This window comes from Oxyura jamaicensis, chromosome 21, assembly GCF_011077185.1.
Source record: "Oxyura jamaicensis isolate SHBP4307 breed ruddy duck chromosome 21, BPBGC_Ojam_1.0, whole genome shotgun sequence".
Taxonomy (NCBI): domain Eukaryota; kingdom Metazoa; phylum Chordata; class Aves; order Anseriformes; family Anatidae; genus Oxyura; species Oxyura jamaicensis.
In genome coordinates, this window is record NC_048913.1 from 1,284,393 (window position 1) to 1,312,052 (window position 27,660).

The 27,660-nt window shown below is 58.3% G+C and overlaps 2 protein-coding genes across 7 annotated transcripts in view; one reads left to right on the forward strand and one right to left on the reverse strand.

The window, feature by feature from the left end:
• The window catches only part of MEGF6 (multiple EGF like domains 6), a 77,203-nt gene extending 66,450 nt beyond the window's left edge, over positions 1–10,753 (forward strand). For all 3 annotated transcript variants that reach the window (XM_035344703.1, XM_035344704.1, XM_035344705.1), the window contains 19 exons: positions 379–510; positions 611–739; positions 1,008–1,139; positions 1,444–1,572; positions 1,923–2,051; positions 3,491–3,619; positions 4,762–4,890; positions 5,009–5,134; positions 6,072–6,200; positions 6,462–6,590; positions 7,193–7,324; positions 7,558–7,686; positions 8,208–8,336; positions 8,456–8,584; positions 8,704–8,832; positions 9,225–9,353; positions 9,445–9,573; positions 10,091–10,222; positions 10,406–10,753. In XM_035344703.1, the coding sequence (XP_035200594.1) occupies positions 379–510; positions 611–739; positions 1,008–1,139; positions 1,444–1,572; positions 1,923–2,051; positions 3,491–3,619; positions 4,762–4,890; positions 5,009–5,134; positions 6,072–6,200; positions 6,462–6,590; positions 7,193–7,324; positions 7,558–7,686; positions 8,208–8,336; positions 8,456–8,584; positions 8,704–8,832; positions 9,225–9,353; positions 9,445–9,573; positions 10,091–10,222; positions 10,406–10,473 (2,399 nt within the window). In that variant the 3' untranslated portion in view covers positions 10,474–10,753. The remainder of the gene's footprint in view (positions 1–378; positions 511–610; positions 740–1,007; positions 1,140–1,443; positions 1,573–1,922; positions 2,052–3,490; positions 3,620–4,761; positions 4,891–5,008; positions 5,135–6,071; positions 6,201–6,461; positions 6,591–7,192; positions 7,325–7,557; positions 7,687–8,207; positions 8,337–8,455; positions 8,585–8,703; positions 8,833–9,224; positions 9,354–9,444; positions 9,574–10,090; positions 10,223–10,405) is intronic.
• Positions 10,754–12,797: 2,044 nt separating this feature from the next.
• On the reverse strand, positions 12,798–22,769 carry ARHGEF16 (Rho guanine nucleotide exchange factor 16). Of its 4 annotated transcripts, XM_035344716.1 has the most exons (16): positions 22,693–22,768; positions 21,209–21,776; positions 20,452–20,503; positions 19,875–20,044; positions 19,177–19,233; positions 18,643–18,803; positions 17,293–17,445; positions 16,681–16,810; positions 16,250–16,324; positions 15,393–15,485; positions 15,006–15,160; positions 14,597–14,692; positions 14,483–14,566; positions 14,025–14,098; positions 13,593–13,694; positions 12,798–13,254 (listed from the first exon to the last, which is right to left on the reverse strand). In XM_035344716.1, the coding sequence occupies exons 2-16, from the start codon at positions 21,749–21,751 to the stop codon at positions 13,115–13,117; spliced, it is 2,085 nt and encodes a 694-aa protein (XP_035200607.1). In that variant the 5' UTR covers positions 21,752–21,776; positions 22,693–22,768; the 3' UTR covers positions 12,798–13,114. The 4 variants fall into 4 exon arrangements, 3 of the variants coding, with proteins under 3 accessions (XP_035200607.1, XP_035200610.1, XP_035200609.1); XM_035344719.1 differs by having other exon boundaries at positions 14,483–14,692; positions 22,693–22,769; XM_035344718.1 differs by lacking the exon at positions 16,250–16,324.
• Positions 22,770–27,660: the final 4,891 nt, after the last annotated feature.

Here is a 27,660-nt window from a genome sequence, read left to right on the forward strand (position 1 = left end):
CCCTGGCGTGAGGTCAGACCAGCACTTAGGACTCCCGTGCTGTTTATAAAACAAACGGGACAGTGTTGTCCTTACTCCCAGCCATGTGCTCCCAAACCAAAGCACGGGCGTTGCATAAAGCCTGGGCATGAACAAGACAGGGAACCCACCGCCGTGCACAAGAAACCGGCCGTTTCACCCTTGCCCCGCTGCTGTAGGTTCTAGCCCCCTGCGCCTTGGTTAGCAGCACCTCTCCTGGCATGCTTTCGGGGTGCTGGGACCACGCCGTGGTCCTGCCGTGCTGCTGGGTGGAGGAATCCAGCACGGCGTCTGCTGGCAGCTCCCACGCTGCTCAGTGCAGGTGCTGAGCTGCCCGTGCTCCCTCTGCCCCTGCTTCAGCCTGCCCCGAAGGCCACTGGGGCCTCGGCTGCCAGGAGCTGTGTCCTGAATGTGCCAACAACGGCAGCTGTGACCCCGCCACGGGAGCGTGCGTGTGTCCTCCGGGCTTCACCGGCAGCCGCTGCCAGGACGGTGAGTGCTGGGGTCATGGTGCTGAGTGCTGGGGTGGTGGCAGCAAGTGCCGTGCCCCAGGCTCACAGCAGGTTTGCGGTTCATGTCTCTGCCTTGGCAGTGTGTCCGCCCGGCTGGTACGGCCCGGCCTGCCAGCTGAGCTGCAGCTGTGGGAACGAGGGACATTGCCATCCTGTGACGGGGACGTGCAGCTGCGCACCCGGCTGGACGGGCCACGACTGCCAGAGAGGTACGGTGCCCTCTGCTCACTGCTCATCGCTTCTAGGGGACACCAAGGGTCAATCACTGCAATCCCACACTTGTGCAGCATCACTCCCTCAGTCCCCACAGCATCTGCAGCAGACCCACAGCCCCGTTAGCCCTTTATTAGCCCTTCTGCCTTCTGTTTTAAGCAATGGGATAAAACCCCGAGGGGGGAGAAGAGCTGTCCCCATGCCCTTGCCCACCGAGGGGCTGCACGAGGGGTGGCACTGAGGCCATGCTCCCTCCTGTTGTAGCTTGTGACGGGGGTCGCTGGGGCCCCAGCTGTGCCAACGCCTGCAACTGCAGCAGCAGCGACGGGAGCTGCGACGCGGTGACGGGGCGCTGCGCCTGCGATGCCGGATACACCGGTGTCCGCTGCGAGAAGCGTGAGTGCAGCCAGCGAGCTGCCCTGGCCGGGGCATAGGGCACGGGTTTGGGTTTTGGGGTTTTGGGGAGGTGTTGGGTGGGTGCTGCCGGAGGCACTTGGGTGCAGAAAGGCAATCCCCGCGGCTTTCCGTGGTGCTGTGCCGGTGGGTGGCTGGGTGCTGTGGGCACACAGCTGTGAGGAGCCCCTTGATTTTAGAAAAGCAGTGTCCAGATATTGTCATCCCATTCCCAGCCTGAGCTCCCAGCTTAGCACAGCTCCCAGCAGGGCTGGGCTCCTCAATGCCTTTTGCTTCTGCCTCCTAGGGTGCCCGGAAGGATGGTTCGGGGCCAGCTGCCGACTCCAGTGTCAGTGCGAGCACGGGGCTGCGTGCGACCACGTCAGCGGGGCATGCACATGCAGCTCGGGCTGGCTGGGGACCTTCTGCGAGCACCGTACGTACCTACCCCAGGGGCTGCGAGCTGCTGGAGGCTCCCACAGACCCCAGTCCCCTTGCTGTGATCCCCCTGGGACCCCCTCATGGCACAGGGGAGGCAGCAGGGTGGTGACAGGGAAGGCCGCATGCCCACAAGTTTTTGCTTCTAGTTCTGAAGGGAAAAGGTCTGGGGGGGGGAAAAGAAAAAAAAGAAAATAAAGACTGACCAAACATAGACAAGGAGGGCGTGCACGGCTGCCTGTGTGTATGCATACCCGGTCTTGGTGCGCTGCGCCTCACCAGGAGCTCTCCTGGTGCTGGACTTCTGCATGGAGGCCTTCTGAGACTTTTCTCTTGTGTTTTCCACAGCCTGCCCAGATGGATTTTATGGCATCGAGTGTCGGGAAGCCTGTGAATGCCTGAACGGAGCCAGCTGTGACCACGTCACGGGGCAGTGCCGCTGCCCTCCTGGCTGGACCGGTCCCCGCTGCGGCCACAGTAAGTGTCCCATGGCCACAGTAAGTGTCCCACAGCCACAGTAAGTGTCCCCATGGCCCTGAACATGGAGCCCTGGCCTTCCCCTGCACTGCTAGAGCACCAAGAGCAGAGGGTCAGGTCTTTGTCTCTGTGTGGAAGTTAATTCTGTGTGGCACAGAAGTATTTCGACCAAGAAGCATAAATGCGGTGATGCAGCTCTTGAACATTAGGGTCAACGTGTCCATCAGTAGGAAATAGCTTTGCTCCTCACCCAGAGCAATGTCAGAGAGGAGCCTGGAGCTGTGCAGGCCGCAGTGTGTGTGGCCTCGCGCGGCCTCGCTGACTGCCTCAGCTACAAATACGCTTGTGCGTGTGTGTGCTTGTGCACACACGTTTCCTGTGTGCGTGTGTTTAGTTGAAACTGCTGACAAAAGTACACAACCAAAGATAAACACCCTGGAAAAAATTCTCACTGCACAGAAAATTCTGCATTTTTTTTCATGAAGTGTTGGCACTGATGACCCAAAGGTGAGAGGGAAAAAAAAAAAAAAAAAGTGGAAAAAAAAGTGGACACATTTTTTGCAGGACGCATGCAGCTTTGCTGCTGTTCTGGCATCAGGCGTGAAGAATTAATGCAGTCGCTTGTGCTCAGGGCATTAAGAACCGCATTTAAATCTTTCTGCAAGGGAGGAAGGAGATTGTCAGCAGACATAGCAGCCCCCCGCCACCCTGCTGGCTTCACTCTCAGAGGGATGTTCTAGTTCGTGTCCTTTTGATTGTATGTTTGTGCTAAGAATAGCCCTGCCAAACGGAGAGGGTGCCCCCCACCATCCCGTGCCCTACATAACTTCGCATTATCCCAGGCCCTGAGGGAGGCACTGAGATGCTGGCTGAGCTGTTGTCACTCCTGCAGCTGTTTTCACGTGTGCCCAGAAGTCCGAGTGCCAGGATGGGCGATGTCCTTGTGCTGCATCCGCTAGGTCTCAGGGAGGGGATGCCAAAGATCTCAGAAGGGGCTCTGTTCTTACACACCGTAGCCAAGCTTTGCAGACTAAAACAATTCAAGGGTGCTTTGGGCCTGAGTTACCTGGTGTTTACCTGAAGAAGATCCTCGGGGGGCTCTTTTGGCAGAAGTCCCCTGTTTGGGGGGCTGAGCACATCCTGAACATAGCAAGGGTTCAGGCACCTGGCAGAACGGTTCAATAGCAGGTAACTGTGGTAATGTTAAGGATAACACAGTGCCTGTGTGTGTCTGGCTCTTTGAATGTCAGCCACACACAAGTTATTTCTCCGTGTAACACCATAAATCCCAGCCACACAAGCAGCCCAAGGCAGCCACTGCCCGCTTTGGTCAGCCGGTCTCTGGTTCTTCCCCCAGACAAGTGGGACCATAAATAGGAGCCATGATGCTGTAGTTCATACCAGTATTAACTCTTGTGCCTACTTCTGATCCCCTGAAGCATGCCAGGAGGACAGGTATGGCGAGGACTGCAGCCAGCCATGCAGCTGCTCCAACAATGCCACCTGCGACCACGTCAGCGGCCGGTGCCTGTGTGCGGCCGGGTGGATGGGGCCCACATGCCAGCAAGGTAACGCTCCTGGGGCCACGTCCTCGCCCTGCCCATGGGTGATAAAGTGCCATTTCTCTGCGGGGGCTGGAGCTTTCAGTGGAGTAGCAGCTACAAAAAGCAGAGGCAGGTGATAGCAAGGCAAGACTGCAAGCAAGACCATACCTAGTGCAACCCTCACTGATGCTTTCACAAGACAGAGACAAGAGGTCGCCTCCACCCAGGGTGCTGGACATCATCCTGTCAGCAATGCCTTCAGGCAGAGCTCAGTGAAATTGTACGTGAGAGCAGTTACTCATGTGTTTAAATGGCTTTTTTTGCTGCCAAGTACCAGCACTATTAAGGTCTGGAAGGTGAGGTTCTGCCGCTCAGCACCTCTCATGGCTGCTGAGCTCACCCAGCAGTTTGTGGGTCCTGTATTTGCCTCCACCCCAGATAAGACAGCTCTGAGAGATCAGGCAGACCACTGGGGTATTTAAATTCAGTGTTTTTACACCAGCTTTGTCTCTAACAAACTCCCCAGAAACAGGAGCACAGTTCCTAGAACTTGCCTTCTTCCTCCCCTTACCTGCTCCAGAGCAGGGCCGGCAGTGCTGCAGCACGTCCCCCTTTGGGACCTCCCAGCTCGCACTAATTGCAGCAGGGCAGGCAACAACAAAACCCCAGGCTGCGAGCCTCCCGCGGGACGAGGAGCACAGCTCCCCGCACCACCATGGCACTGAAAGCATGGGGTTTGGAGGCCGAGCCCCGGCCCTGCAGCGTGGGCTGTTTTTTCCAGCGGTGCCCAGTCTGGTTTAATTACAGCTCTTACCTCTAGCCACAGGCTTCCTCCTGCCTTCAATTACTCAGCCAGGCGCTGTTTTGGGGTAAGAAGGGCATGTTTGGGGTTTGGCTTCAGGTTTAGGGGTTTTTCAGTCCCGTTTCTACCTAGGCCCATCTTCAATGCCTCCTACCTGAGCAGGTTAAAATACCAAATGGCTTTACATGGGGAGCTAGGCAGGCTTGGTACTAGCTAGAAATGGGCTGCTAGCTCAATTCCTGGCTCATCGCAAGCAGCAGCGGCTTCATTTCATGCCCACCTACCACTCGGAAGGCTGGGGTTTGCCTTTGGCATGCAGTCAGGGCTGTTTTCTGACTTGGGTTTTGCCTTGGTTTCCCCTCAGCATGCCCGCAGGGTTTCTACGGGACACACTGCCACGAGCGCTGCCTGTGCCAGAATGGGGGGACGTGCGACCCCGCCACGGGACACTGTGCCTGCCCCGTGGGCTGGACCGGGCTGGCCTGCGAGCTGGGTAAGGACACAACCAGCAGCATCAAGGGATGGGTTCCACCACCAGCCGGTCCCACTGGGACTGGCGTTGAAGGGACAATGTGCACAGCGTGACGGCTCTGCCCTGTGCTCTCTCCCAGCCTGCGCCGAGGGGCGGCACGGGGCCGGCTGCGAGCAGCGCTGCGCCTGCCAGCACGGGGGGCTCTGCGACCACCGCGGGCACTGCCTCTGCCCCGCCGGCTGGACCGGCACCGCCTGCGAGAGCCGTGAGTGGGGGCTGCAGGGGGAGCGCCGGGGGGCTGCGGTGAGGGGGCTGGCACCTGGGGTGCTGCGAGGGGCAGACCTGAGGGGGGGGGTTCGGCGCCCCCCGGGGGGGGGGGGGGGGGGGGGGGGGGGGTTGGGGGTGCATGTTGGGGTTTTGGGGTGGTTGTTGGGGTTTTGGGGTGCGTGTTGGTGTTCGAGGTGGGTGTTATAACTAGTGAGGGTGCCATGGTTTGGGGTGGACACCAAATTCGCCTTCAGTCATACTTTTAGACTTTATTTCAAATACAAATGAATAAAAAAGCCCATTCCCAATTATATGATTCTTTAAAAAAAAAAAAAAAAAAAAAAGTTCAAATCCTCTCTTTGGCCTCCTAATGAGCCACATTTCAAAATGCATGACCGTGCAAATGCCTGCCTGCTGCGTGCCATGCAGCCCTACTCTCACCACAGCCACCTATGCAAACTCAGCCCTTGCAGGAACAAGCAGCCAGTTTTGACAGTTGTACGGGGAATCACTGATTTTTTTTTTTTTTGTATTCATTCATGAAACAGAAGTGAAAACTGAGTTCACAGATTTTTGCACCTGTAGTGCTGACTTCTGGAAGACGCTGGTACTGCAGAAACGCTGTTCTGCAGTGCTTTAGGCACCGGGTCCTCCTGTGCCGACAGAAGCAGCAGCAAAACCAAACGATCGATCGCAGCTGCTATTGACAGTGTATGGCTGGCACCCAACTGTCCTTAAACAGTGCTAGCCATAACACTTCCCAAACATTTGGTGTGATTAAAAAGAGACTTTCACACTGATTTAGGTGTAAGAGTGCACAAAAAGCAGTTTGCTTGGCTCAAGATTTCCCTTCCTTGGGTGCATCCTGCTGGCTGATGCCCCTCACTGTCCCCTGGTGCCTGACTTGTCGTCTCTCCTGTGTTTGCATCCCTAAGCTTGTCCGGAGGGGCTGTTCGGGGCCCGCTGCAAGGAGCGCTGTGACTGTGGGGACAAGGTGCCGTGCCACCACATCACGGGTGCTTGTGAGTGTCCCCGCGGCTGGAGGGGCCGGCGCTGCGAGAAAGGTGAGAGCGGCATCGCCCCACACACCCAGGGCTCCCACAGCAACCCCAGCTCCTGGCATGGAGAGGAGCTTCTTCCCTGTCAGCACACAGCATCCTAGCTCCTTTATTCAGGAGGAAACGGTCTCGGATGTTTCTCAGAAGGCCGGCGCTGCATCACACTAAACCTTTAGTAAAATTTTGCACTGGGGCCTCTGAGCTGATGCTTCTAGGCATTAACTCGCGATCCAGTTGTGAGCCTGGCATCCCCCCGTGTCCCCGCAGCCTGCCTGCCTGGGTCCTTCGGGAAGAGCTGTGCCGGCCGCTGCGCCTGCCCCCCAGGAGCACCCTGCGACCACGTCAGCGGCCGCTGTGTCTGCCCACCGGGATTCACGGGAGCCGGATGCGAGAAACGTAGGAAGGGAGTGAACGTCTGACGGGCCTGGGGAGCATGACGGGTTGTGCAATTGATACTTAAAATAATCTTAAAAAAAAAAAAAAAAGAGAGAGAAAAAAACACCACCAGTGAGCTTTGCCAAAGAGCAACTCCCATTTTGGCAGCTGGGTGCGTGCCCACAGAATTTAGCGAAGTACAAGGAGCCAAGCGGGAAATCAGAGCCATGTATTTGTCCAGAGGATTAGCGATAAACCAGTTTTAAAATGGGCTCCTGTGGGTACAAGCAAGTCTGGAAGAGACGGAAGCATGTGAGCACATTCCTCGCTGGGGGACGGGGGTGTATTGGCGATGTCTTTGTATGGTGGGATGGAGGTTTGCAGGAATACGACCAGGGTAGGGTAGGGCTGGCATTGCAAAAGGTTCCTGGAATCGGGGAGCCGTTTGCATGCTAAGCACCACCTCCCTTTGCTTTCCGTGTGGCAGAAAACCTCTGCTGCCATGGGAGGCTGTTTAAATCCTGGCTTTAAAAACAGAAAAAAAAAAAAAAAAAGCCCAAGCCCATTGGGGCAGGTGGGGCGCTAACTGTGCCTGTGTTGCCTTACTGTCCTCTCTCACACAGCCTGCCCGCCCGGCACCTTTGGGGAGAGCTGCGGCCAGCGCTGCCAGTGCGCGGGAGCCACCCAGGACTGCCACCCCGTCACCGGCGCCTGCGTCTGCGCCCCAGGCTACCACGGGCCGGCCTGCCAGCTGGGTGAGGCCACCCCATCCTGCCCTGTGCTTCGTGGGGTCCCTGTGGGGCTGGCCACGGTTGCCCCAGGGCTGCTCAGAGGTGCTTTGCTGGGTCAGCTTTGTGCCCTGCTGCACAGCAGGCACCTCGGAGCACCGCCCTGCCCAGCACAACCCCTTGCGGTGCGTTTCTTGTAGTGCCTGTGCTTTGCTCTCGCCCTGCCAGGCACCAGTGCGAATGTTTCTGTTGTTGTGCAGAGTGCCCTGCAGGCTGGTACGGGCCCAGCTGCGAGCGGCCATGCGAGTGCCAGAACGGGGCTCGGTGTGAACGCACCGCGGGGACGTGCCACTGCCCGCCAGGCTACATCGGCGCTGACTGCAGCATCGGTGAGTGCCCGGGGGGGCAATGGGAGACCCCAGGGGCTGCCTCAGCAGGCGGCAAGTGGTGGTGCAGTGACGGACTCCTGCACTGGCCCACCTGCAGGAGAAAAACGCCTCGTCTCACCCCACACGGCCAGCAGTGCTTCAGTACAGAGGCTGCTTCATGTGCGTGGTGCTGTGGGAGCGCAACTGATCTCATTTGCTGTCTGTCTTAGCCATGGAAACATTTTTTTACTCCGTTTTATGCTGAAATGATTTTGTCAATGTGAAAGGCATGGCACATCAGGATTTGCATCATGCCAGCCGTGTATTGCCACCTCTCTCCTTCTCCAGCAGAAGGAAATGTAAAAGCTCTTTCCCCGCCCGGCCAGTCCCCCTGTGCACAAGCCCCAGGGACTGAAAACCCTCCTGCCTGCCCTGGCTGCCCCACTGCTCAGCGCGTGCATCACGGCCAAGTCTTGCCCTTTTGGCCTGCAAACATGGCCCATGGGTTTGATGAAGGCAGTTACAGGTCTTTCTCCTGCCAGCCTGTCCCACCGGTCGCTACGGCAAAGACTGTGTGCACGCGTGTGTCTGTGGCGAAGGTGCCACTTGCCATCACGTCACCGGAGCCTGCCTTTGCCCACCAGGAAAAGTCGGTCCCACTTGTGAGCAAGGTAAACGCAAGCTGAAAGGGGAAATATCCCAAGCAGGAACTGATTTCCCTGCCCCGACACCTCTGCCTCCCTCCGGGTGCTGCTGCCCGTGTGCCCACCGCTGTCCCTTGGTCCCACAGGCTGCCAGGAGCAGCGCTATGGGGTGGGCTGCCAGCAGACCTGCTCCTGCCAAAACGGGGGGCTGTGCAATGCCACCGACGGGTCCTGCTCCTGCGGGCTCGGATGGACTGGGAAATCCTGTGAATTAGGTAACCCAGCTCTGCAAGCATTGTCCTGTGCCAGCTGGGAACCACTGAGCTGGCTCAGCACCTCGCGCTGGCTCAGTGTGCCTGCTGGCCCCTCTGAGCCGCCCCGATGCCCCCTGCAGCGTGCCCGCCGGGAAGGTACGGGGCCGACTGCCAGCTGCACTGCGCCTGCCAGCACAACGCCACCTGTGACCCCACGACGGGCACCTGCCGCTGCCCCCCGGGACACTACGGGCCCCTCTGCGAGCACGGTGAGCGGCAGCGGGGGGATCTGATGCAGCAGGGGACCACCTGCAGCTCCGCCAAGGTGGTTTCTGAGGGTGGTCTGCAGAACAGGGCTCTGGGGTGAAGGTGGGGGGGGACTTGCCCTGCCTTTCCTTTCCTCCCTCTGTGTTCACAGCAAGCTCTCCCGGAGTGCTTCCAAGGAACCCCACTCCTGCTCTTTGGGTGCGAGGCCGTGGGCTGCAGGGTGCTGCTCAGCTGGGAACGCTCAGCACCGTGCAGCCTGCCGGCCACCCGAGCAAGTTGGCACATCTCAAAGAGAACAGCTCACTGCTTCCATCCAAAGGCTTTGCTGCAGAGGCCATCTACAGCCGAGCCCATGTCTGTGCTCACTAACGAGCTCTCACCCCGCTCCCCCCAGGTTGTCCCCCGGGTTTCCACGGGGCCGGCTGCCAGCAGCGCTGCGACTGCGAGCACGGCGCTGCCTGCGACCCCGCCACCGGCCGCTGCCGCTGCCCCGGGGGTGTGCGTGGCCAGCGCTGCCAGGCAGGTACTGACCGCCCGCCGTGCCCCCCGCACGAGCAGCAGCCCCTGGCGCAGGCGGGCAGCACGTGCCTGCCCCCTCTCTTCTCCCCAAACAGGCTGCGAGGAAGGAACGTACGGGGAGGGATGCCAGCAGCTCTGTGACTGCTTAGGAAATGTGACCTGCGACCCAGCCACGGGGCGCTGCCTCTGTCCCCCGGGGAAAACTGGCCCTAAGTGCGGCTCAGGTGAGGTTATCTGCAGCTTGGGAAGGTGAGAGGGGGAAAATGCATTGGGGCATTGCCAGCAGACAGAAGGACAGGCCTAAGATGGATGCAAGCACCCTCTTGTTGGAGCTGAAGTCTCATGGACGAGCCCTTTCTATTTGGTGTGCATCCTCTTGGAAAGTAAGAAGGCATCTGAACAAAGGTATTCACTCCTTCAGCCTCTGTTATAGCCAGATTTGAACACAAACTTGCCCCAGCCTACAGTCCTCTTGCATTAACTAACTAATGTCAAAAGGCTGAGGATCCAGTGCAGCAGGAGCACCCCACTGGGCTCGGCAAGTGCTGCTGTTCCTAATCAGCAGAGCCTGGCAGCAGGCTGGGAGGAGGTTGAGGCAAAAAGCTCGCCGCCTTGCCTTTCATGCCACCACCACGGCAAGCCCTGTGCGTGGCTTGGTGGGGAGTGTCAGTGCCACTGACACTCAGTGCCACTGACACTCAGGCTGAGCCTGCCGCAGCCTGAGCGCCTGTGTCCACACAGAGTGCCCAGCGAACAAGTACGGCCCCGACTGCGCACTTGGCTGCACCTGCGCTGCCCGCAGCTCCCAGTGCAGCGCTCGGAACGGGCAATGCCGCTGCCTCCACGGGTACATGGGCCCGACCTGCCGGCAAGGTGAGCCCCGGGCTCAGCACCACCCTGCTGAAGTGCTGAGTGCTGACGCTGGGGGGGTCCCAGCACACACACAGCCGCTGTGCGGGGACGCTGGGGTCCCTGTGCTCACGCCTGCTGACCCCACGCCTGCAGCCAGTGGTGCAGACCGCGAGGGCTGAGCTCGTGCCCCTGCTTCCCTTCCAGCTGTGCCAGCCCAGGTGCCCACCAGGCCCCCGCTGCCCCCAGGGGAGCTGCAGTGGACGGAGCACTAGGTCCGGCCGCCGCCAGCAGTGCCCTCAGTGCAGGACCCCCTGGAGAAGCACAGGATGTGACTGAACTTGTTTACAAGCCACATGCATTAATTATTACCACCATGCCAGACTACACTGCTGCTGCTCCTGAAGCTGGCTGAGTGAGGCTGGTGTGCTGAGCACCACCAGGGCACCTGGGCACCACTTGGGCTGGACACAGGACCCTGAGTGCTGGTGCCCCTCATGCTGGACCCCAGGAGTGTTTGCTTCTGCTCAGAGGCTGGTGGACTTCCACAACTCACGGGAAATTGCTGGCCTTCACCTTTTGGTTTTGGGTGCTGGTTTGGGGGGGGGGGGGGGGGGGGGGGGCTGGGCGGGGCTGACATTATAGCCAAAAATAGGTATTTATGCAAGAATATTTATGGGAACCTGCACAACAGTGTGGTCAAAACTGGCGGGTGAACATTCCCAGCTCTGCAGCGTTCATGCCCAGTGTGGCACCACGTCACTTGGCAGTTCCTGACTCTGCAGCCATCCTGTACTGTAAGCTCCCCTTTGCCGTGGGAGAAGGTGCTGGGCTCAGCAGCCAAGAGCCAGTCCCATACCAGGGCTCTGCCAGCCCTCCACATCACCTGCTCCAGGGAAAAGCGCGCACGGAGCTCCTGTGTGGTCTGGTGAATGCACATCCCTTGTTAGCTGACCTCCCTGGTCCTGGCCCCTGCGGCATCCCCCTATTGCAGTGGAAGCCCAGAGCCTGAGAAGGGGCTGGAGGAGCTGCCAGGAGCCACACAGCCATGGTCAGCCCTGGGCCAGCAGCGAGCACGAGAGCTCTGGAAGGCTTAGGCTGCCACTTGCAGCAACAGGGACAGTCACTGCCGGGGGATCAGCCCTGTAACGCGGCCCACCAGCTGCCTAACCCTGCCTAATTGTCCATGTATTTGCACAAAGCCCCTGGGCAGACACGGCCCAGGACCCGGCACTGTCAGGAGGCACCGGTCTGCGAGGGGCAGTGGGACGCCCCCAGCCCTGCCTTTAAATTATTCCCCAGGGGCCAACTGAAAATAATAAAAGAACTGTTTCTCTTCCGGAGGGAATTTATTTTAATCTGTACATAACTTGTAATTTTTTGCTAATTCTGTTCTTATTTTATTTCTTCCTTAACAGTATTTTTTGCATTAGATATCACTATTGTGAAGAAATAATGTTAATATAAGTATGTAGTGAAGGACCAAACTGGTGTAATTAAGGTTGTATGTTGTATGATCGATAACCAGGGAGTAGGAAGAGTTTGTTAACGTGCCAAACGACCCCGATTAATCCTGCTAGCCTTGCTGCCGATTCTGCAGACAATCATAGGTTTTGTTACCCTTGCGGTTAGGTGCCAGTTGCATCCGACTCCGGTTCCTATTTATTTCCTTGGTGGGCTGGGAAGCAAAAGCAACCTCTGCCAAGCCAGCCCCGCGCCAGCAGAAGGACGGGGAAGTGCTCAGCCCCACCAGGCAAATCATCCCCAGGCGGCCATGGGTGCCCTTGGCTGGCCCCATCCCCTGCCCTTCCACACAGGAAGCACAGAAACATCTTCAAATCTTTTTTTTTTTTTTTTTTTTTTTTTTTTACTGTTTTTATTTCTTACTACAGAAATGTTCTGTTCTCACATAGCTTGTGTCTCTCTCCTACTTTTTGTCTCCTCTAATTTAGCACTGGTTAAAAATGTTAGTTACGCCACAGTTAAGAGAAATAAACAGAAAGCCTCACTGACTTTCTATTTATTTGGTCTCTCATTCAATTAAGCTGGAATTCTGATGCAACCCGAAGTGGCTTTTTTGTAGGACGTTTCCTGAAACACCCGCCTCATAGCAAGGAGGGGCCAGACGGGAACTTTCTTTTTACTGATCGTAGCAGGACAAAGGCAAGCCCCGCCGCTGGCATCGCGCACTGCTGGAGCCTGGGCAAGGAGAGCACCCAGCTCCTTCAGGTCCAAGGACTTACTGCTGCTCTCGTGTCCCTTGGCAGTGTGACCAGAACAGAAAGGTCAGCGCAGTGCCGACACCGAGCCCAAGCCCAACCGGGCGCCGCGCCACACAGGGCCAGCACCAGCCTGTGGCGCTGCCTCCAGCGCATCACCTGTTAAAAGGGTGACAGGTGACAGCTGTGATCTAAAGGACCACGAGTACGTGTAGGGGAAAAAAGAAACAGGATTTGAAAAAAAAAAAAAAGTTGAGGAATAAGCCTAACACAGAGATTTAAGTCCCTAAAAGGTCTCGACTCAGTCTGTCTCCCCTTGCACGGTGCCCAGCCACAGCCACCAGGCCATGGTCCAGAGCCCAGAAGCAGCACCGTGCGCCTCGTCGCAAGGCCCAGGGCTCAGCCTCGGCCCTTTCCAGCTGAGCTGGTACCTCAGCTGCTTCTCGGGGCCTGTTCCAGGCTGTTCATGTCAGAGGGGCAGCCAGGAGCACCGGCTGCCAGGTCCCACGTTAACAACTGCTGTCGCTGCGGCTCCAGCTGCAGACCAGGCCCAACCGTGAAACCTGCCAGCTGTGAGCGCCCGATGCAAGCACAGTTCGAGAAGAAAGGCTCTCCCCTTCTTTCTTGCTGTGGGCTGAGCCCGTGGAGGTTTGAAGCCCCCTGGTCAGAGCCGAGGCACGTCTCCCTGGCGCCGCTCCTACACGTCGGTCTCTATCCGCAGCCTCTCCATCCTCCGCACGTTGCACTCCACTGCTGTGCGGTTCGTGATGGCCCGAGCGCAGGACTGGGGAAACCAGCCCCTCTCGCCGTCCCGCAGCCTCTCTCCCCAGCACCAGCCTAGGAGAAGGAGTGCTGACACCATGGGGAAGGGTGGTAGCTGCTGGGGACGTGCGTGCAGGGCGGCAGCCGCAGGGCGACCCTGCCATGGAGGTGCCCACAGTGGGGCTCTGCCCCTGGCTGCTCCAAGCCGCGCTGCTCGCACATCCCAGGGCTCCCCAGCTGCCCACCCCTGGCAGCAGCAGCTCCGTCAGTGCCCCACTGTCATCTGCAGGGCCACAGGTCCAGCCAAGGGCATGGACCTCAGCCCCTGCTATGGTTTCTTGGAAGCTTCCCAGAATTGCTCAGCCTCTAGCTCGCTGAGGCTCTCCCACCTCCAGCTGCTCATCGGCACTTACCGTCCTCTCCGCCCAGCACCAGCACCACGTCTGCCTGCTGCAGAGAGATCTCGTCCGCCTGCTTAGCCACGTAGGCGCGGGTTATCTCCACCTGGCTCAGGTCTGCAGGGGAGGATGTGAAAAGGGAGCGGGTGAGAAGGGACGGCCGCGCTGTACCGGCCATCGCAAGCCCTGCTTCCTGCCCTGCCCTCCATGTATGTGGGATGCTGAATCGCTGAACCGCTGAACCCCCCCCCCCCCCAGGCTTCCCACCGTGCCTCCTAGGAAACATATCTGTGCTCTGAGGGAGGAGAAGGCTAATATCTTAAGGGAAGCAACTCCTAACAAGCAAGGCACGGTACCCTGAGCTCTCCAGCAGTGTGTGTCCCCAGCTCCATCTTTGGCAGGAGCGGGTACAAACAGGGCAGAAGTGTGGGATTTGCACAGCCATACCTCCTCGCGGCGTGGTGTCGGGCTGCTCCCTCTCCCTGTGCATCAGCGCTGCCATCCACCGCGCCCGGTCGCTCCTGGCAAGGGGAAGCTGGGCTGTCCAGGAAAGCCATGGGCAGCAGCCCGGCTGCTGGAAGTCGCTGAGAACTCCCCAGCAGCACGAGGGCTTCCACGGGCAGCCAGCCCAAATGCGAGCCGTCAGCATAAAGACACTTGGCAAAAGCACACAGAAGCAGCTGCACCGCTGACTTGGCGTGGGGAATGCATTATACGGGGAGTGTTTGGGAAGCTAAGGGGGAGGAGGAAGCACAGCAAGGGGGAGAAGGGAGCACAGCAAGGGGAAACACCTGCACAGGTCCTGTTCTGGGAGGACAAGCAGAAGGGGAAGGGCGCCATGCAGAAGCCCCCAGGGTGACACCCAGGGTTCATCCCCCCATGCAGGAGCACGAAATCCCACTCACAGCGTGTCTGCCGCCAGCAGGACCTCCTCCCGCCTGCCCTCGCTGTCCCGTTCCAGCACCACACGCAGCAGGTGCCCCCCGGCCACGCCGCGCGCGCTGCCCCCACTCCCCGCCTTGCCGGGCGGGGGGGAAGGTGGCTCTGCTGCCTCCACCTTCTCCACCGAGACCTGGTCCAGCGTGGCGTAGTTCATGACGGTGTAGCTCTCCTCGCTGCAGAAACGGCAGGACGAGCACCTCAGAGCTGGGTGAAGGAGCTTCCTCCTCGTGCTGGCCCAGGGGACCATGCACAGCAGGCATCACCCACAGCCCTGGTGCCCATCACAGTGCTGATGCTGGGGGTTTAACATGCTCTGTGCAGCTGTGGGCCATTCCCAACCAGAATTTGGTTGCTGCCCTAACAAGAAACACCTCCAGAATGATCACAACAGGGGAACCTTGAGGTTTCCTTAGGCTGCTCGGGAAAGCGAGGCTTGAATCCACCCAGCCCCTTTCCAGCGAAAGGCAGGGTGCCCCCAAGCCTCACCTTTTCTTCTTGGTTATGATCAGGACGTCGTTGAAGAGGAAGAGGTAGCAAACCCTGCCAGAGCCCTTGCGGAAGATTCCTGCCTCCTCAGAGAAGAGCAGGTAGAGCTCACCCCGCTTCAGCAGCCAGCGGGAGGCAGAGATCAGTGGAAAAGGCTGAAATGGAAAAAAAATAAATGACTGATGTCTCCTGTGGCGGGGAACACCAAAAAGCTGTATTTGAGCTCACAGGAGACTCCAGAGTCATAGAATATCTGAGTTGGAAGGGACCCACAAGGATCATCGGGTCCAAACCCTGGATCCCGAAAAGATCAACCAAAATAAAAAATACAAATACAAATAAAAATGAGTGTGGATGGAACAAGCCCCCACCGCCACCAGTCCTCACCTTCTTCTTTCCGAACTCCAGCTGTTTCTGCAGGGTGTACATCTGCTCTGTCCTCTCCATGGCACGAGCTCCCTCGTTGCAGTTCTTCACCAGCTGGAAAAAAACACAGGAGAAGGGGAGAATGGAGGAGGCTCAGCATATCCTGCCTCTGTGTCAGCTTGAGTACGGCTGGCAAAGGTCGCGCTGCTGCTGGCTGCCTCTGACAGGATACCAGAAGCAGCTCTCCAGGATTTCCTGCGCAGGAAATCACCAGGAGAGGCGGCAGGTTCCCTCTGCCGGGAGAAGGACCACAGAGAAACTGAGCACCGAGCTTCACCGAGGGTCAGAACCAAGAGGAAGAACCGATCATCCGAGGAGGGGAGATAAAGAGGAGGCCAGCGATGCAGCAGACAGGGAGCCACAAGGAGGTGATAACCAGCGGGGAAGGCAGACGGAGCTGCACTGCCAGCACAAGGACCACAGCTGCCACCGCGCCTGCTGCGCCTCTGCCCTGCTTGGCTCCCTGCTCTTCGCCTGCATCTCCAGAAACGAGGCAAGTAAGAGTGGCAGCCCAGTGACACGCCACGGGGCTTCCAAAACGGGGAGAGGACCCCTGGAGAAGATGACAATGAAGGGAAGGACAAAATATCACTGAAGAGGAATGGAAAAAAGATAACAAGAAGAAGAAAAAAAAAAAAAAAACAAAGTGAAAAAGATGGGCAAGGGAGAAGATGTGTGCATCCAACAGCTCTTTGGAGCAGAGAAATCTCAAGTGGCCCCTTGTAAGAAGGAAAATCAGAGGCCAGCCCCGCAGGTGGGGACCGGGGTGGTGACACGGAGCGCCGGGAGGGAGGGAAGGTGGTGGTGGCCGTCCTCACCTTGCTGATGGCTTTCAGAGCTCTGGTGGCAGCCCCGTACGCTGCAGTGCAAGCTTTTGTTTTTTGACACACAGTCTAGAACGTCAAGACAAGATGCTTTAGTGACACTGCAAGACAGAGCAGCTGTGCATTAACTGCCTCCCTGGGATTTATGGAGGCGATGCCTGCTCAGACCGGCCGTCGGCCTGGCAGGGAGACAGGACAAGACACGTTCAAAGCACGGTTTCACAGTGCTGGTGGCTGCGAATCTGGCTTTTGGCAGGGCTCTAACAGCAGCCACGTATGTGACCATCACCTCGTTCACCAGGCATCCACCCGGCCCTGCTCCCGCAGCCCACAGCTACCAGCTTCGGTAGATTGCTGCTTGGCTCAGCGAGCCAACGAAGGGAACAGCACAAGGCGCCCAGCGGTGCCACCTCTGGCTTACTTACATCTAACAGCAGGGGAAGCCGCGTTACTCTCTGCATAGGGAGAATGAGAAATGAGATCATTGGCAGCCCTCCACATTCTGGTTTCCTTTCAATTTGTTTCAAGGCCTCTTTAAATAAGGGGTTTGTGGTTCTGGAACGGGACAAGAAACCTCCATTAACGTTGCTCTTTGGTTATCAAGATTTTCCAGAGGATTTCCACACATGAGGAACGCGGTGCAGCTCCAGCACCAGCCCATTGTGCTCAGCGTACACAGAAAATGGATCGATCCATGGGCAGGTGATAGAAAAGAGACCGGAGATGCTGAGTCTGCCAGAAGCTGGGAAAAGCTGTCAGAACCGGCCGGCACCACCTGGAGACAAGCAGCCTCCCCAGGCAGCCCAACGCAGCCCACGCTGCCCTCGGCAGGACCCGTTCGCAGCACGGCCTGGCTGCAGCACGGGGCAGCAGTGCCCCCACCTGGCCCCCATCCCTCACCCTTCTTACTGCACATCCCACATCACGTCCCACGTCATGCGGTGGGTCGATGCTCAGTGCTCGGCCGGACGGAGCCCTGCGCAGCTCGGAGCCCTGCGAGCAGCTCCCAAGGAGCCCGAGCGCACAGCACGACTCACAGCAGCTTCTGCAGTGTCCTCTGCTGGTACACCTCGTTGGAGCAGTAACTGACGTAGGGGTTGAAGTGCTTCGAGGCGTGCTCTTCCACGATGTCGCTGATGTCAGGCATGACGAGGTTCTCCTGGTGTCGTTTCTCCAAGTCTTCAAAGAAGCTAGGGGCAGAAAGCCAACAGCCTCACCGTGTGCCTCACCAGGGCAGGACCGAGGAGATTTTTAGTTCACTGGCACAGGGGCGGCTCATCCTTCCAACCAGGTGCCTTGGTCCCACGGTATGGCCCAGCTGGAGGCCCTCCCTGGTGCCTTGCTCCTTTTCCTCCAGCACCCCTTGCACCTTTACTCCCAGGGGTCACCCCTCAGCTCAGGACGTTGCTTTGTCTTCCAGCAGCCCTTTGCCGGCCACAACAGGCACCTCTGGGGCTGGGACCACAGTTGGCATCTGCGCAAAGTGCCTCTGAGAGAGCAGAGAGCAATTCTGGGGCAGCCAAAGCTTTCTGGTTCATGAGTTACAGAAGGAGATTGTCCGGGGGAGCTAACAGACCAGAGCGACACACAAGCTGCCAAGCTCAGTGCGCTTTGCCATGAAAGGGCTCTGCTGGGCCCATCCCTGCACACCAAGTGTCCCAGAGCAGAACAATTCCTCGTATTATCCGCTCTGAAGCGACATTCCTACACTGGGAGTTTTTCCCAAATTGCCGCAGCTGAGAAGCTGTTTGCACACCAGTTGCTTGAGTTTCCCCACAGCCGCCCAGCCCCATCCTGCAGAAGGGTCCCCCTGTGCCGCAGCTCCCCTGAGGTCCCCCTGCACCCAGCCCAGCTGTGGGGACCAGGAGCAGGAGCAGGAGCCCCCCACGCCCCTACGCCGGGTCTCACGGTGCCGCTGCGCCGCACTTGCGTGGTTTTCCCACAGCACCCGCTGCAGCTCCCACCCCCGGGAGCAAAGGGCGAGCGTCTGCTGGCTCCCAGAGGAGGCAGTTCCAGGTCCTGCATCCTGTCTGTCCATCCGGCCAGCTGGGAAGTCCCCAGCTGGGAACTTCAGCAAACAGAAACACCCTGGGCACGCTGATGGAGCAACAGGAGCACCCCTGCTTCGGTGCCCGACTGCAGCCACAACTGCTCCCCGCTACCAAACCTCTGGGTGAGCAGAAAACGGGCAGCAGGGCAGAAGGAAGCCCTTCACCCTGGGCACGCAGCACCAGGACGGTGCTGCAGAGGCTGTGCTGTGGCATGAGGAGGGAGGGCAGCAGCTGGGCTGCCTCAGCACCACCAGGATGCTGCTTTTAACATGACAAACCAGCGGAGCTCCACACTGCACAGCTTAACCGGCACGGTCCCAGCGCCCATGGACTTGCCTGGTGCTGATGGCCAGGATGTCGCTGATGTTGGAGAAGAGGTGGTGGTGCTCCGTCTGCGTCATGGTCTCCTTCAGCTCCTCTGACTTCATGAAGTGACACACCAGGACGCTCAGGCTGTGCATGTAGGAGTACTCGGATGTGATGATCTCAAACATCGCCTGAAAGCAGCGGGGCGTTGAGGAGGCAGCAAGGCAGGCTGCGGCACCACCGGCAGCTCAAAGGGTGAGTTCAAACTTGCTACACCTCATTTACATTAATAATGACTTTATAGTATTTAGTAATGACTTCACATTATTTACATTAATAATGTCTGGAAACTTTTTCCAAGCATTTCCTGATACCATCTCCTGCACTGCTTGGCCTACGCCAACAACATCTGCATGCTTTAGGACAGCCCCAAAACCACGTCGCACCATGAAGATGCTTTCCCTCGTGGTGCCATTCCCCATCAGCACCTGGAGCCTCCATGGTGAACCCCCAGCAACACCCGTCCAAGCGAGACACCCGTGTGCCCCCACGGGCTGCTCTCACCTCCTGCCGCTTGCGCTCCTCGGGGGTTATGGTGTCCAGGACGCCCGCCTCCAGCACCTGCGGGCAGCAGCACGGGGTCAGCTCCGGCTCCCCCCAGCCCCGAACCCACCACAGCAGCTGCTCCTGCGCTCGGCAGCAGGCAGCAGGGGTGCTTTGCAGGCAGGGATTGCTCTCTGCTGAAAACAAAAGTGGCCAGAACTGCCTTCCCGGAGCCTGCTGGGGCGCCTCGACGAGCACAACCGCAGCAGCTCGGCTGGCATCCGCCCAGACCTGCCAGGAGCCCGGCGTGTCCCAACCAGCACAGGGCCACCCGAAAGCATCCCATAGCTGGGGTAACACCGCTCACTATTTGTTTGGCAGCTCGGACAGCTTTTAAAATACACTCTGCTCTATTTCTTTTTAAGAAGCAGGTCATCTTCTTGTGCAATAAGGGCTTTCAAGAATGGATAAGCAAAAAAACAATCTTTCACAACATGGAGACTGCTCGAGGTGCAGCCTGGCCTTCCCAGATGAGGGTTCCCAGACCCAGCAGAAGGCCTGGGGAAATGCGGAGGCAGGAGGTGAGCTCGCACGACTGCTCCGGGGTGTGAGGACAGCGGCTAGGTGAGGCAGTGCTGCTGCCCAGGGCTGCCATTGCCACTTAGCCATTTCCCCCAGGGAATGCAGGACGTGGCCAGGAGCTGTGCTCCCGCTCCTACCTCCGGCAGCTGGCTCCAGGTGACCTGCGCGGGGCGATAGCTCTGCACCACGATCGCAATGTCGGGTGGGGACGACTCCTCGGGGATGGGCTCCTCCAGCAAATCCTCGTCCGACTCGTGGCTGACTGAGTTCAGCCCTCGCTCGCGGATTTCCTGGTACAGCCGGGGCTCTGCAGCGGGGAGAACCAGGGGTGAGAGCAGCCTCCTCCAGCTGTGCCCTGCCAGCCTCGCCTCCCACCACCTCCCCAGCCCAGCACCCCGTGGCGGCTGGGCCCAGCACCACCCGCTGAGGACTTTGCACAGCACCAGCTAACCAGTGGCTCTGGCTGCCGCCAGCCTCTGCAGTGTTTGCCCTGAGCAAACAGAGCCGGGAGCATTCCCGCTGTGAGCGCGGCTGCACCCTCCTGGGGAGCGGGGACACGGCACTGCTCCTGCAGGTGGGGAAGTGCAGGGAAAGCAGCTGCCCTGGGCCAGCACCACACGTGGCAAAGGGGATGCCAGGAATTCCCTGTGCCTTCGGCATGGGCTGGAAAAAGGCAAAGCAGTGCAGTTTGAGAGGAGGAGAAGCAGCACTCACGGTCCTTGAACGAGCCGCCCCGCTTCTGCACCCGCTTCCGCCCGAAGGTTCTCTGCAGGAGGAAGAAGAGGAAGAGGAGAGCTTGCCACCACCACAAGGAAATCTTGCTGCCACGGCAGGACCACACAACCACAACACTTGCCACAAAGCACATGCCAGGGTCAGACACCCTCCAGCTGTATTCCAGGCCCTGGGGAGCATTCGGCTCCCTCAAGAAGCGGAGCAGCTCCCCGGGCAGGCAGTTTGCAAACACCACCCCGTTGTCTCAGACCGATTGTTGTCTACACTGTTGTTTGCCGTACTGAAGTGACTCAGCTTTCACCTCACATTATCAGGGTCACAATCTGAACAATTCTTTGGTTACTCCGCTGCCTTTCCCATCCGTCTGTCTCGCACCTGGACTTTGCCTGCTCGGCGTCTCGGCCCTCCCAGCCCTGCTTCACCCACGTCTGGGTGCAGGCCCGGGGCCCCCGCCCGGCCACCCCGCCCTGCAGGCCCACAGGAGCCCCACAGGAGCCGCAATCCTCACGGAAGCTGCGTCAGCTGCTCGCAGGCTCCCTGGGGACCCAAAGCACCCATGGGTGACAGGCTGTCTGCCTGGGCTCAGCACACTGGGCTCAGCACGCCCTGCCAGCTCCATGCTCATCTAGCTCTGCAGCAGGCAGGAGGTGCAGGAGGAAAGCTCTGCGCAGCCCCTGGAAGCAGCTCACGGCCACGGGGCCCAAAAGAAACGGGGTGGCAGCGGGCACAAACCCACCTTGTTCCTGCCAGGGCTGCGGGCACGGGGGACACCCCCCTCCTCCAGTACTGGCTTCAGCGAGGGGACGGCGGCCGCTGGCTCCGGCTCTGTGCCCAAGCCCTTCATGGCGGCGCGGTATGACATGTTCCTCAGGTTGCGCTTCAGCATCCCTCGGCCATCCTCCTCATCCTCCTCCTCCTCCAGGGAGATGCTGGGGATGGATGCCCGCTTCTGGTCTGGCCACGCGGGCTCCTGGCCAGAGCTGGCCGCCCCTGTGCTCGGGTGCCTCGAGGGGTTCTTGGTCTTGGTGGAGACGGCCAGGCTGCGGGGGATGAGCTGCTGGGTGCCCACCTTCAGCGCAGCCGGGCTGTCCGTGCTGAGGACGATGCGGCGCGGTTCGGCCAAGGGGAAGGGGCCCGCTGCCGGCAGCGGCACCGAGTCGGGGCTGCGCATGCCAGACGTGGAGGTGGAGGTGGAGGGCCCCTGCCGCAGTGGGTGGCATCGGTACTCCAGGAGCAAGGGCTTGTCCTCCACATTGCTGCCGGGGGGGCTCCGAGACATGGCGGCAGCACAGGGAGCTGGAGAGCTGTACAAGAGAGACGGACAGATAGACAGACAGAGGACTGAGTGCCTTCTCCCAGCAAGGCTGAGGTCATGGGCATGCAGCTGGGGCCATCACACAGCACCGTGTGGGGACATGGGGACAGCACAGGGCCTGGGCTGGGAGAGAAGGATGGAGCCCGGGTGCTGTTATCCCTGCTCTGACCAGGGGCATCGCCTCACCCCTCAGGTGCTGAGCGGGTGTGGGTGGGAGCCTGGCAGACCCCAAAAAAACAGGGACAGATGGGGCTGATGGGTGCATGTCCTCTGCTCCCTGCATCACGTGGAGGCAGGGTCACGGTGGGTGCACCCACCCATGCCTCACTGCCCTCTCCATGCTGTGTGCCCACCCGGACCCCTGCAGGGCCCAGGCACGCAGCCCACCCCTTCCCCACCAACTTCCAGCCCAGTTTTGCCCCCCTGTGCCCCCCCTGCCCACTCAGCACCACCTTTCCCGGCACCCAGCGCTCCCCGTGCAGGGTGATGGGACCCAGCTCCTTCCCTGTCCCGCAGCGTGGAGCATTTCATCCCCACTGCCTGCCCCAGTACGGAGCTTAACGAAAACCCACGGCTGAGTCTCTCTGACCCGAGATCTCCCTGCCCGGCCCCGCCATCCCAGGGGACACGGACAGCCCCGGCCCCGCTCCAAGCCCCGAGCCCCCCCCGACAAACGCCCGCTGGACCCAGGCTCCTCGCCCCGCTCCCAGGGGACGGGGACCCCCGGCACCCTGTGGGTGGGGGGCAGCGGCTGTGGATGCTCGGGGAAGCCCCACGGTGCCGAGCCCTGCAGCCCCTCCTGTGCCCGTCCCGCACCCCGAGCACCCCAAAAGCACCCCAAAACACCCCAAAAGCACCCCGGAAGGCGGCCCGGCCAGCGGGAGGCCCGGCCTCCGGCTACTCACCGACACCGCCTCAGCCCCGCCAGCCGCGGAGGAGGAGGAGGAGAAAAGGGAGGAGGAGGAGGAGGAAGAAGAGGAGGAGGAGGAGTTCCACGGCGCCAGGAGCCGCCGGGGGCCCGGCCCAGCCCGGCCCGGGGTTGGAGGAGCGGAGCGGAGGCGGTGGCGAGGCTGGAGGCTGGAGGCCGCTCCTCCCCGAGGGCCTCAGCCTCCCTCCCTCGGTCCCGGTCCCGATCCCGGTCCCGATCTCAATCCCGGTCCCGGTCCCGGTCCTGATCCCGGTCCCATCCGGAGCGTGGTGCTGAGCATGGCCCCGCTCCGCTCCCCCCTCGCTCGGCGGGGCTGCACAAGGAGCTGAAGGCGGCTGCCCCACCATGTCTGACGGCTTCTTGACGCCCCACCGAGGAGCGTCGCTCCCAGCCCCAACCCACGCTCTTGGGACACCCCCCCCAGAAAGCCTCCCAGGGAGGCCGGGGAGCACCCGGCAGCGTTGGGCGCGCTCCTGGCACGTTGATGGGCGACCAAAGGCTGCTCCTCCAACCGTCCGCAGCGTCTGAGCAGCCACAGGCAGCTCAAGTGGGCCAGGGACTGTTTCTCACTCAGGGCACACGAGGCTCAGCCTCGTAGCTGGGTCTCCAGTGGCTGGAAGAGGCCAGGGGCTGTCCCTGTGTGGGAGTAAAGCATCCGTCCCGAGCACTTCGTGGCCCCAGAGCGGCGTTTTGCCAATTGGGGTATGGAGGGCCCAAGGGCCAGGCTGGGGGCAGCCGCCCCGCGGCCCAGTTGCCTGCTGAGGCCGGGCTCTGCTCCGGGTGTTGTCTGAGAGCAAATTTTTCCCTGACCTTCTCTTGTGCCCCCCGTTCTGATTTTTTTCCCCATTAAAAATGGAGCCTTTTTCTCCCTGGTTTATGGTGAATCTCAAGTGCTTTCTGGATGACAAAGTCCACTTGTCAGCAATATTCTTTTAAAAGACTCCGCTCTCCCCTCGCCAGACAATTGCTCTATTATCTGAGCTTTCTTATCCGAGAGATTTTTTTCTTTCCCTCTGGGGCTAATAAGGAGAAAGGTTGCCAGCCGTCACAGAGATGCCGAGGGCTCCTACTCAAGAGTTCAGCTGCGACTGAAACCCTCGCATGGCAAACTCCAGGGAAGTGCTATTATGCGGGATGTGGGATCCCATCATCTGATCACGATGAATGACTTTTTGAAGCAGAGACCATTCATGGGTTTTGTAATGCGCGTTGTTAGCTCAAAGACCCTGCTTTCAAGTCATTTTTGCTCCTGGTGCCCCCGCTGAAACATCTGACCGCTATCACTAGATGGTCGCTAACTCGCCGCTCTCAGCTGTGAAAGGAAAGAGCCCTTGCCACTTCCAAACAGCTCCTGAGCCTTTGTGCAACCGGCCCCGGCCCCGTTCTTGCTCTTGCTCCTGGGAACTTTTCCCCGAGGAGGACGCAGGCACGGCCGGGCCGCAGGGAGGGATGAACTCTTCCCCTACATGTCCCTAATAACCCTGCGTTCCCGTTGGGGCGTGCTCTCCGTACTACACCCGTGCAACTTACACCAGAGCTTACACACGGCTTACACCACCCCACTGCTGCGCGCTGTGCCTCTGCCATTCCTCCCAGAAAAAAAAGCTCGCAGGACCACTGCTTATAAAAGCACACAGGTTTATTGCATATCAATCTCATGTATAAATTCATTGTAGCATTGGAAAGATTACATTTGGTATACATTCCTATTCTACAGCATTAACCTCAAAATCAGCTTTTTCTATTCATTATTTTAAAGGAATTTCTCTACACAAGTACATTTGTCTTTTATCACAAGCATCAAAAGGAAATTTGTAAAATCGCTTTTTTAATTATTTTCTACACTTCATATCTTTTATTTCATTATGCTCCCAACAAAGCGATTTCATATTAATTAATAACTGCCAACACTTTTTTTTTTTTTTTCTTCCTTGGCAGTTCAAGGCTTCTAGCCTCGGACGCAAAATCTAATCACATATACAATAAGTGCATCTACGGAATTTTTTTCTTTTTAATAAAAATTTCACAAACAGACACAATAATGACTGCTAAACACAAGTCATGCACAGTTTACTTATAAACATAACAGAAGCAATATACAATCAAGAATGATATGGAACAAGCACCATCCTCTTTCTCAATGTTTTTTAAACATTATATGAAAACCAGACATTTACAATTGATTTAAAAAAACACTATACAGTTCTAAAGAAAAAAAAAAAACACTAAATCATATCTGTATTGTAACAATGGGAAAAGGAATGACATGGGATGCACAGATTTATGATTCTTGCAAGCACAATATATATATGTTTTAAATTACATCTTCTGCAGGCTGGAAATGACATCAGGGCAAAACATCTCTTGCTTTGAAGAGAGCAACGAGAATGTAAAAGACATTGAGAATTACTTTCAGAATTACTTTGTTCACATGTGAATTGCACATTTGGAAATCAAAGCTGCCTTTTTTTTCTTTTTCATTCTTTTTCCAAAGTGGTAATAAGAATTAATGACGGAAGAAAAAAAATAATCTTGGAATCATTCAATAACATTTTAATCACAGTATCACTCAACACTACAGAGAAAAAGGTTCATGGCTTTGTGAACACACCACTGACCGTCACCCAGGAGCAGAGGGTTTTGCCCTGATGTTACCAGCACCGTGCCGCGCTCCCCGCCGGGTCTGAGGCAGGCGGCGAAGCGCAGGCTCCTCCACCACGGTGCTCCCCCTTCCCCGCCACACACACACACACATAATACAGCACGTAAAAATTGAATGTAAGTCAGTAGGTTGAAACTGGCTGAGGGGAGGGGGCTCACAATCCAGTGCTTTGATGCTTAGAGTCTAAACATGTTCACGTCGTTGTGCAAGTGCTTTCGAAATGCTTCGTAGGAAGTGAGAAGCCGTTTTCAAGAACATCTACCGAGCGCCTAAGTGCTGCTGAGGGAGAACCCGAACGCTTCCGCTACTTCGTTTTAAGCAAGACAGAAACCAAGCTCCGCGATTTGTCCTGGGATGCAGTTTAGCAGACCCAGCTCGGGCTTTGCTGTTGAACCCTGCCTGGGTTGGGTTTGCTGCTGACACCGAGCCGGGCATCTCGAGCCCTGCACTTCTGCTCCTCTCTGCTGTGACCACGAATGAACGTGGGGCATCCCCGGGCACCGAACGGCAGCGCAGGCAGCTCCTGATGGGTGTGCACAGCTCCCCCCGGTGCACCGGCACCCTCGGCACGGCCGCTGCTCTGCCAGCTTTGTGCCCCAGCCCCAGCCGTTCCCATCAGTGCTCAAAACCCCGCGGCCGAGCGCGTGCCTCAGGCCTGCGTCCTCCTCTAAAGCGGGCTCGCAGGGAGGGGGCATGGCCCCATGGTGCTCAGAAGCCCTGCAGGACCCTCGCAGTCGCCCTTTGCTGCAGCCTCCTTGGGCCGCACCTGGGGACAGGAAGCATACCGCAGCCTGCCCCTGTCCCCTTGCTGCTGTGGCAGCACAGCGATGAGATGTGGCGATACATTTAATAAACAGATCCTAGGCAAATATTCTCGCTTTGCATCACACCTCGCATGGTGCCCTCGCTTTCACACGAATGCCAGGCCGTACTGAAATCGCTGCAACTACGCGCCCTGCTGCACCACACCGGCACCGGGGGATCCTGAGCACACCGGGCCAGTGGCATCGGGTGTCCTTAGGCACTACAGCTCCGTGTCCCCTGCAGCCAGCGGGACCCAGACCTTCCCCACTGCCCCCACTGCCCGTGCCAGCAAGCCAGCTCTGTCCTGACGGCAGAGCCTGCCTTGGCACACGCACATCTTGGGAAACATCCTTCCAAGCTAAGTGACCGCTTTTATCCAAAACAGCAAAGCAAAACCTAAACATCTGCTAAGGGCTGCAACATGTTTTAAGTGCAATTGAATGAGAGCTACAAGATAAATAGGAATTCAGTGAGGCTTTCTTTTTATTTAACTGTGGAAAAATTAAAACTTGTCATCAGTGCTAAATTAGAGGAGTCAGGAGGTCCTAAAGCAAACAGAGGCACTAGCTCAAGAAAACAGGAAGAAAACTGAATTTGGAAAATGCAAAAAAAAAAAAAAAAAAAAAAAAATCATTTAATTATTTAAAAAGCTCTATTTTTCACGTCCTTGATCCCTGGCTGGTGCGTGCCCCCCGCCCCTGGCCAGCAGCACGAGGCGGTGGGCTCACGGCAGAGCCGCGGGGAGCTGCCCCCAGGGAGCCGCCGACCTGCTCCTCTGGAGACACAACGTGACACAGCAGAGGGCTGAGATGCTGAAGGGAAGACCAAAAAAAAAAAAAACACCACACACAAACCCCACAGTAACATTTGCATTGCTCAGTTCTTGGCCCCCGTTTTGGAGACCAGCTCGCTGCTGCTCCAGGAGCTCCCCATGCCGCGGAGCACGATGCCGACCTCTTCGAAGCTGCCTTTGGTGTCGCGCAGAGCCCTGGGGCAGGGCGAGCAAATGTCCCACCGCCAAGGCAGCCGCAGCCGCGCTCCCTGCTCAGAGGGGACTCGGCTCTCTCCGGGCACGCAGGAGGCCAGCAGCAGGAGCGAGGCGTTCGGGCTTCCCCATGGCAGGGACGGAGCCGTGCCACCGCTCGGTGTCTCCTGGCGCCTGGGTGCCGCAGGGCCGAGCCGTCCTGTGGCTGAGCGCTTCCCCGTCCCTCTGCTGGCGTGGGGCTGGCTCGGCGGAGGCTGCTTTTGCTTCCCAGCCCACCAAGGAAATAAATAGGAACCGGAGTCGGATGCAACTGGCACCTAACCGCAAGGGTAACAAAACCTATGATTGTCTGCAGAATCGGCAGCAAGGCTAGCAGGATTAATCGGGGTCGTTTGGCACGTTAACAAACTCTTCCTACTCCCTGGTTATCGATCATACAACATACAGCCTTAATTACACCAGTTTGGTCCTTCACTACATACTTATATTAACAT